This window comes from Poecile atricapillus, chromosome 9 (genome assembly GCF_030490865.1).
Source record: "Poecile atricapillus isolate bPoeAtr1 chromosome 9, bPoeAtr1.hap1, whole genome shotgun sequence".
Lineage (NCBI taxonomy): Eukaryota > Metazoa > Chordata > Aves > Passeriformes > Paridae > Poecile > Poecile atricapillus.
This window is the reverse complement of record NC_081257.1, coordinates 19,272,012-19,281,839: the sequence shown is the minus strand read 5'-3', so window position 1 is coordinate 19,281,839 and position 9,828 is coordinate 19,272,012. Positions and strand designations below refer to the sequence as shown.

Here is a 9,828-nt window from a genome sequence, read left to right as displayed (position 1 = left end):
CAGCAAGATACTTTTCCACACCAATAAACCCCCTGAAATTAATTGGACCTCTCACAAAAGTGCCTGGGAATGTGAACTAGGCTTGCACATTTCAGCCCTCAGATTTAATCTTTCTTCAGCAATGCCAGGGCCAGACTGCCTGGTGAACAGCTAGAGCTCAGCCAGAAATGGGAGTTCAGAGCACTCTCAGTGACTGGGTCAAGGTCTCTGTGGACACATCCTTGCTGAGGAGCATCTCAGCTCAGCTGAATTCACCATAGCAAGAAACAGATTGAAAATGAACCAAAGGAAACTATTCTGAAGCGAAAGCAGGGATCAGCCACAAGTTTGTGCTCACCACAAACTGTTGTGCATTTGCTGTGAGGTGGAATTGCTTATGTGTATGCTTTTAGCTGGTGGCAAATGCTCTCAGTGAGAATTAGCCTGGCCTGCAAAGAGGGAAACTTAATTTTAGGTAGTTCTCCTGTGAGTGCTGTGGGATAAGAGCACACAGCTAGGTGTCCACAGAGGCATGCTTAAGCTGAGGTGCCTGTGCACCAACTGCAAATGGGCTCCTGAAAAAACAAACCATATGAAAAATTCCCCTCACGTGCTGGTCTGGAAAGAAATAGCTTTGTTGTTGTTTCAAAGAATTAGTGAGCCAACAACTCAAAGCTTTGGAGGTGGTTACTGGGTTTTTACTGGAGTCTCTATGAGCTATACAAAGTCTGAAGACATTGTACGTACAGTACATCTTTTAATAAGAAGGGAGCTCACAGTCTACCAAACTCTGCCAAATAAACTTTTAATACATACTGTACTTCACTCAGTAGTTGTCCATCTCTTCTTCATGGAATATCTAACAGCTCTAAAAATATTTTCTTGGAGGAGGATAGAATTATCATTGTTATATATCAATCAAGTATGGTTAATGAAGCAAAGCCAGCATGCTAGTATTGCACAAGGGGAAAAGCCTCCAGAACACAAAGTGGAACAACAAATGCCCTCAAAATTCTGCCGAAGGGAACAGGAAGCTCTGGATGCTGCATCGGTAGGATTCGTGTAGCTCTTAGGCGTCCTTGTACCACAGCAGGTTTGCTTTGCCTCTTCACTGCCACATTTCTCTCTCAAACAGGTAGGGAACTTCCAGACCATTGCAAAAAAGGAAAAAAAAAAATAAAAATACAGCAGCTGCAGCAAAGTGTGGTACTATTCAATTTCTTGAAGAGTGAGGCTTTTATTTCAAAATATCATATATTAATATATATATATTTCTATATATATATATAATTTAACTGGTATAAAGTAAATTGTAGATCCAAACTTATACTGTTGCTTGTACTTCATAATCTCAGAAACTTTACCAAAGGAACCACTTTCTTCATTTTTTATTTTCAGTTGTCAAAAATCAGGGCCATTATTTTCACCGAATCCTTTCTCTCATACAGTAAAGCCACTGTTGTTTTCTGGTAAACAGTCAAAGTGCAAATAAGAAATCCATTTGGCTTGTAAATGCTGAGATGGTTTTAAACTTTCAATACTTTGTCCTCATAAATCAGCAGGGCTTTCACTGTCTCCATGCAGACGTGGGCACTCTGTTAAGTCCTTGGGTGGATCTGCAGTGAGAAAATGGGAAAGAGTTATGCATAATATGTTATTTTTAAAATATAGTCTTTTGGAAAAGAAAGAGCCAGGCTCTGTGGGATGTAGCTGATTGATATAGCTCAGTTTAAGTGCAATACTAGAAGGGTGTGTGTCTTTTAGTGCAGCAGGGGTGTAAAAATATGCAAGAGACAGATCCTGAGCAAGATCCTACCTCTGCCTTGGGAGATACTGGATGTGCATTAACCACCTGGGCTGGTGGTGCTGGACATCACCGAATCACAGAATCTCTTGGTTTGGCAGAGACACCTTCCACTACCCCAGGCTGCTCTGAGCTCCTTCCAGCCTTGCCTTGGACACTTCCAGGGATGGAGCAGCCACAGCTTCTCTGGGCACCCTGTGCCAGGGCCTCACCACCCTCACAGGGAAGAATTCCTTCCTAACATCCAATCTAAACCTGCTGTCTGTCAGTCTGAAGCTGTTCTCCCTTGTGCTGTGCCACAATGCCCTTGTAAAGAGTCTCCCTCCACCTTCCTTGTAGGAGCCCTTTGAGTAAGAAGGAAATGCCAGGACAGCTTTGGGTCTGGGGCTGTGCTCACCCCAGCCTTCCACCCTCCCCTCCCCAGAGTGATTCCAGTGACTTCTGCTGGACAAGGCAGGCAGGAGCACCCACCTTTCAGGCCTGGAACCCCACCAGCTACTGACTGGCCACAGCAGCTACTCCATCTACTCACCAGATATGTGTGAGATATCACACCCTGCAACAGACCAAAACCCATCCCTCTTTGTGGCTACCACCAAAACTGATCTGAGTGCTGCACTAATGCTGCAAGAGGAAACACCAGGAGCTTTTTTAGGATGCTGAAATAAGAACAACTGACTGACAGCAAAAATAGTGCTCTCAAGGAAATGCTTTTGTTATACTTTTGTTTCTTCCCTGTACTGGTACAACCTGATGAATGCCACGAGGGGTTCAGGCCTTTGCCAGGCTCCTGGGTCAGCAATGAAACTCACACTGACTTGAATATGATCAGGCTTGACCATTAAATCAGGGCTACAGGTTATGATCTAAGCATGAGGTGATTAAATGCAGCAGTAAATATTAGAGGAAGAGAGACTGACACGAGATCCGGCCGGTTCAAATTGAATGAAACCGAATCCCACCAATTAAACCTGAAACAAATGGTTTAAACCAGATTAAACCAGTCAAAAACAGTTCAAACCAGATTAAGCTGGTAAAAACAGGATAAATGTGATAAAATCAGTTTAAACCACTTCAAACCAAATCAAACCTAACAGAACAAGCTCAAACTGGCTCAAACTAGTCAGAACCAGTTCGGATGGGTCAGAACTGGTTCATACTGGTTCAAACTGGTTCAGCTTGATCAAACCTGGCTGTAACACAAGGCCCAGGCTGAGGAACTGGAGAGGGGCTTTGAGCTGAGCTCCTCTGCCCATTCCTAGCTGATCAACACATTAATTTCCATGCTCCAGAATATCAGCAGCATCCAGCCTGAGATGCTGCTCCTCTATTTAGTGCTGAAAGTGGTGATGTGACCTCCAGCAGGTCCTACCACAGCTCCAAGGGTTTTTTTCCACATTTTTAAGGAAAACATTAAAAGTTCTTAAATAAATTATTAAAAAAAAAAAAAAAAAGTGACAAGGGATTAAAGAAACATTGAAACTGCTCCAAAAATTAAATGAAAAAATTATTTCATTCCTGTGTTTGTGACCTGCGTGACCATCAATAGAAAACTAATCAATTTAAGGAAGCTGCAAGCTTTATAACTTTGGCTTTAAAAACCTAATTAGAGAGTTATGCTAAAGGGCAAAACACAGAAATAAATTCATGAAAAGGAAGGAATGAAGAATGTGCTGGCAAAGACTTCACTGAGTCTGTTGTCCACCTCCTTCTGACACTAATCAGTATTAATCACATCTGAGACTCAACCATGAAGTTATGTACTACCCTAGAAAATGATCTATATTGTGTATGTCCATATATCTATGTATTCATACATATACATGTATATATATATGTATGTATGTATATATGGACACATGTCTATATGTGATTTACTGTGGGCCTGGGAGAATGTACTAATGGGTATCTTAATCTTGAGAGTCATAAATGTGAATGTTTTCCTTGTCAGGACAGCAGCTGCCTAATGTAAATGTATTTAGTGTAAGGAAAAGCTTTCATTAAAACAGTTTAAAGTTTACAGCCTATGGAGACTTTCTGTAGCTTTCTGCCTAATCACCACAGAGAAAGCTGGGATGTTGACTGATTTGTCCTGTTTCTTCTGCTTTCTTAACTTCCTTAACTACTCAAATTGGACACACATGGCCTGGGATTGTGGTCAGGGCAGATTACATTGTAACCTCATTCTCTGCTGCTCTCTGAAATGGCAAAACAAAGGAAAAAAACCCTAAAATAACAACCTGTTTCAAGATCTGATTGCTTCCATATTTTTACATTTATGTTGCTAGACTTGACACAGTGCTACGGATTCGAGCAAAGTTTCGGGGACTAAGAAGTAGAATTTTTCCTTGGAAAATGCAAGAGACAGTTGCTGAGTGCATCATGTCATGTTGCCTTTGTCAATTGGGTTCTGTAATGATATTTTAAAGCAACAAAGAAAAATTCTACTGGAAGCAGCACCATAAGGTACTCCCCTCACAAGCTAATTAAAATAACTCCTGTGGGTAAATGAAGAAATATTTTTTCAGTTATGAGCACTCATTCTGCAAGTATTTAATTCAAATGAAATACAATAATGCATACTGAATAGATTGGACCATACATCTGCATATTAATGAAGCTGCTAAACTTCTAGCAATCACTTCTATCGCCTAAAACTAGTTTATATGATGAGAACTGGGGGAGTTAAGAGAAGGACAGCTTCACTGAAGAAAGAAAATGCAATTCCTCAATTATATAACTTGAAGACAGACTGCAGAAGGGCTGAATTATTGTATAAGATACTTCATGTTGCTTTTTAGCTCTTCTACATCACTTTCTTCTATTTTAACTCCCCACTTTCCTCACTGGAAAGGACATGTAGCGAGTTTGTGGTCTGGGAGTTTTTAATTTCACTGCAAGGCACATTGAGTAACAAACAGCCTTCCAGTGGTGCTGCAGTGGGAAGAGATCAGCTGTGGGCACAGAGAGATTTGCAGCAGAAAGAAACTGAGTCAAGGAATCCCAGTTCCCTCCATCCTTCCTCCCTTTCTCTGGGAGGTGACAAAGAGGTCACTTGGATCTTGTTTTTGGGGGCCACTTACTGCTTCCTACAAAGAAAACCTCCTAAGTCAGTAGATCTGATAATTTAATGTGTTGGCAGAAGGCTCTGCTCCAGAAATGGGGGTTGCAATACAAATCATTCATCCTGGGGTAGGTCCTATGGAGGGAAAGAAAAGGATTCAGGTGGCATGGAGATCAATTAGGGCAAATTCTCCTCCTTCAACAGAAGGCCTAGAAGATATAGAAAATGACTGGAGTTAGGATTGAAGAGAAAGGAAGAAGTCAGGAAATCACAACACTGTGCTGCATACTCCTGTGAATTAGCAGCTGGGCGTGTATGTAGAATTTCTTATCAAACAGGGAAAAAAATCGTGAAAATTTGCTCTTTTTCATTTAGCAGGTTTCAAAAGCCATTTTCCAGTTCACAGAAAATGAAAATTTATATATTTATAAAAGCATTTTGAGTTGACAACCATGTAATTTTCTTGGGAAAAAAAAATTCAATTATGGTATGAAAATGAGTTAATTAAAATTGTTGAATACAGGTAGAAGTGACAGTTTAAGACAATGGTTCTGAAACAGTTGCACAACACAAAAGAAAATCTAGAATCTACTTCTGAAAAACACTTTTATTCCCAAGGTAATCTCATAGTGGGAGTTTAGGCAGCTCATTCACACCCTCTCTTTGCAGCGCTCTGCCTTTTGCTGGCATGGTGTGGTGAAAGCTGTCGTCACCTGTTGGCCTGTGCTACCTGAACCTGCAGCATCTCAAGAGCTTGTCACTAATGAGTTCATGGGGCTGGAGCTGCTCTGAAGTGAGACCTGCAGTGCAAACAGAGAGCTGAGTCCTCTGCTACAAAGCACCTGTACAGCTGCTAATCCAGATGTGGCCTGGAACCACCAAGGAATGGATGCAGGACCCAGAAGATCCCTTGAGCTAATATTCTCCCTTTAGCCACCAGGAAGGGACTCAGTGATGTGCATTAAGGGGATTTTGAGTAACAATGTCTGTAAGAAGGTGACCTGGCAATCCAGCAGCTCCAGCCTGCTGGTTGGAGCCTGGATCCAGCTGACCAGCCTGATCCGTGTGAATTTTCACCGAATTATGGCCAGAAGCACTGAGTGATCATGACAGTGGTCTTTAAGATTTTACAGCAGGCATGATGATGGAAAAGACATGGGTGAGCAGTCATTAGTGATTCCCTCTCCTATTAAGACCTTCTGGGTGCAGACAGAAAGGAGACTTACTCTGGTGGTCTTGATTTTATTGCCAGTCGCACACATCCATCCAGAATTATCCGGCAATGTCTTACATTCCTCTCCTTCTAGGCAGGGCTCCATCTCACACCACCATTTCCCAATCACTATAGAAGCTAAAAGAGAAAAGACAATGTTCACAACTATGTTACAATGACCAAATCTAATTAAATAATATCTCAAGGGTCTAACACTGCAGATAAAAGGCAGTGTGTCCCTTCAACCGGAGTTTAGTGATAAGGATTTCATATTTAATTACTTGTTTGGCATCCTTTATTGCCTGAGACAGTGCACTGCTTGCCACAGCCTCCTCACACAAGAGATCTTTTCTTTTCCCATGCTGTGGCTGCAGGGAATGCTGTGATGGCAGCAATTCTGCTGCAGACCAAAGGAGCATCCAGCCCAACAGCCCCTGCCCCTGAGTGCCAATCTCATCTTCATGGACGTGTACAAGAACAAGTCTGAGGAGATTTTCCTCAGAATATTCTCCAGGTCTTCAGGACTTCTGGTTCAGTGTACTCCACATAAAACTATGTCTGCTTTGTTTTCAGGACCTACAGGTGGATTTTTTTTACCACAAATCTGTCCAGAATTATTTGAATCCATGGAGACTTTTAGCTTTCCCAATACGCCATCACTAGAGCGCCACAACTAGAAACAGAGGGTAAGGTGACAATGAACAGCAGCAGAAGCTGTCTGTTGAAACACAATTATGAATTTTATAGAAACCATATTATCTCTAAAAGTAACTTTTAATTTCCAAATATTTAACACTGTAAATAATGGCAGTGTTTGGACCCAGTTGTTTGAATTTAATTGGCACATGTGTTTACAACCTTGAATGTACCTTAATGAAGTTTCTTGCCTGGGAATTGGTATCTTATTATATCCTTAACTGTATCTTAATGACATTTTTTGTCTGGGGATTTTGATAAACTTTAGCTAACCTTGCAACTGTGACGAGTTGGCTCATGAGTGGCTCTTTCTCTGGCAAGAATTAATTTCATGGTTGCACTCAGGAAGCCTGTCAAAGCTTTCTGCACAGTCACTCAAAGAGAGATGCTTAACCCATTTATATCACCCCTCATGGCTGCTTCAAGCCCACAAAATACCTTTGAAGCAGCTGCCTACCTAATACATATATATTAATATATATACACACCAGCTGACTGCCATTCAGCTCTGGAAAATGCCCTGTTGTGCATGCATTGATTTAAGGGCATTACAGAGCTTATAATTAAATTCTTGAATATAAAATTGGATAGAATAGTTCAGTTTGAGGGGCCTTACAATGATCATAGAGCTCTCAGTGTTGTCTTTCCTGTTTTTTCCCACAGCTTGTATCTGATTTTTATCATAAAATGTATCATTTCTCTATAAATACAAGACACAAAAAGAGCCCTTTACACCTGTGCTGGCAAGGCAGTTTAATGATGCTATTCACACACCTTTTTCAGAAGGGAATCATTAATGCTGCTAACAGCAGAGAAAAAAGATCTCTCTTTGCAATGCATGAAAAGGCGTGAGGGCTGAATCTGTGCTCTAATAATAGATTGTGCAGTGAGCAAACTGAAAAACCATATCCTGCTAAATACTGGCCTTCACAGCAATCATCAGAGCAGAGCATCCTCAGGATGCGTGAGAAGAATCCCGTGACATGGAATCAAAAGTGGTGATCATCATTATTTACTGGGAGCAGCGCTGCAGCATTAAATAACCGCGGAGAAGGATCCGACCGTGCCAGGTACTAAAACCCACAAACCTGAACGCCCTGGCCTGGGGAGCTGACAGTGTAAAACAGAGAGATGAGGTGAGTACAGACTGAGAGGCAGCGTGGAGGAGCAATGCTGCTCACAGAAATTCAAATGATCTCGCTACTTCTTAATGCTGTTAAATACAGCTCAAATATTCAGATCTTGACCTTGAAAAATAATCAAATGCAAAGTCAGTGCTGAACCTTAATGGCAACTGACTCATGTAGTGGTGTCTAATACACCCCTTTTAGTATATATAATATGTTTTAGTATATACATATATATTTTTATTGATTTATGATTCCAGTGCAATCACATCCAAGTGTCCATCAGTGAGCATCCTCACCTGGGCTGAAGACCAGACTCCTTCTACAATGGGAAAAACTAATGGGGGAAATTTGCAGATGAAAAGCTCCTCTTTTGTCTCTAATATGTAAGTAGGCAAAATCTTTTGTAAGTCTGAAGCACTACAAAGCTCACTGTGGTCTAGTCCTTAGGTGCATACCATGGCAGGGACATCCAAAACCCAAAGAAAATTACTTTCTTTGAATCTTGTGTTTATAGGTTTTCTCTTCTATTAAGAGCCTTTTAATCTTTAGGACCAGTTGTCTTTCTTGGGAACTGCTGATCCTTTGAGTTCTACTTGATTTCAAAGTTTTACACCTCCAGCTCTGTTCAAAGAGGGAGGAAAAGGCTTTAAAATGAATCACAGTTTGCAGCATCTGAGATTGGGCCCACCTGTGGGAGGAGGGGAGAAACCTTCCCCAGGGAAATGATGCAGCTTCTCTGTGTTTAGGTTCTGTCACTTTGAGATGAGCTGAAGCAGTTGGGTGAGAGAGGGAATTGCCCAAATTAAGATGCTCCCCTCAGTGTGGTTTTTATTCAAGACCTCCCAGATCCTGAGGAACCTGAGCTTCTCAGTGACCCAAACCACTCATCCTGGGTGAGAATTAGAGATTCCTGTTAATCACCAGGCAGCACAGGCTGTGAGTGCTCACATCATGCTGAATTAGACACCTGGAGCATTCTGGAGTGCGTCTCATCGTGCTCTTCTCACTGTCTGGGGAATACACGAAGCACAAGAGTTTCTTCATGCAAGGGTGAATGGACTGAGACAGATCCCTCTGCCATGGGGAAAGGAAAAGGACATGGAACAGAAGAGCTTTGACTACTCCTGCTTTGCTTGTGTTTGGTTTCACTGCTTTATTTTTGTCTTTTTTTTCCCCACCACCTTCAAGGTTAAATAAGGGATTGTTTATATCTGAACTATTTTCAAGAAAATGCCTCTTTTATAAGAATATTTAACTCCTTACATATCACCAATGGAGCTGGGAAAAAAAGTAACTTTCTTCAATAAATTATCGAGGTTTCTTTTTCATCCCAATTGACACTTTCTAAAAATCTTTGTTTGCAAAGCCATAGAATAATTTTGATGAAAATATTTAACTTTTGATGTATTTAGTCTGCATGGATTAACACACACAAAAAGCATTTGGTTGAAATGGCATTTGCAAATCATGGGCTCCAGACAAACTACAAATAAGAAATCTGAAGATCAGATAGAATACAGGGAAAAAGTAATAGAACAGCTTATATTTTCTCATGTTTACACAATTCTATTGCATTTTAAAATACATTTGTTCCCAAACATAATGCCCAAATCCTTAGGGGACTGCAGGGAGCTGCCAGTTTAGCTTGGATTCAGTGGGATTCAGCCTTCAAAGTTCATGAGACCCTTTGGAGGCTGCACAAAGGTTGTGACCGTGCTTTGATTTGCTCTTGTGCATCATCTGGAGCACGAAGTTGTGATGCATGAAGGCAGCTGGCTGGGAAAAGCTTTCCCCTTGAATTTCAGTGTCAAAGTATTCTATTAAGGGGCAGTAGAAATGCACTGAACACCTTCACATATCTACACCTAAAAGATCAAATCAGCATACAAACACTAATTGTTCAATCATCTTCTTTTGAGTACAACAAAGTTTGGAAAAAATA

General features: G+C 41.1%; 1 protein-coding gene across 2 annotated transcripts in view; it reads right to left on the bottom strand.

Annotated features, from left to right (window-relative positions):
• Positions 1-719: 719 nt before the first annotated feature.
• The window catches only part of TAFA1 (TAFA chemokine like family member 1), a 219,641-nt gene continuing 210,532 nt past the window's right edge, over positions 720-9,828 (bottom strand). For both annotated transcript variants that reach the window (XM_058845354.1, XM_058845355.1), the window contains exons 4-5: positions 6,074-6,198; positions 720-1,595 (exon numbers count right to left, since the gene is read on the bottom strand). In XM_058845354.1, coding sequence (XP_058701337.1) covers positions 1,578-1,595; positions 6,074-6,198 — 143 coding nt within the window. In that variant the 3' untranslated portion in view covers positions 720-1,577. The remainder of the gene's footprint in view (positions 1,596-6,073; positions 6,199-9,828) is intronic.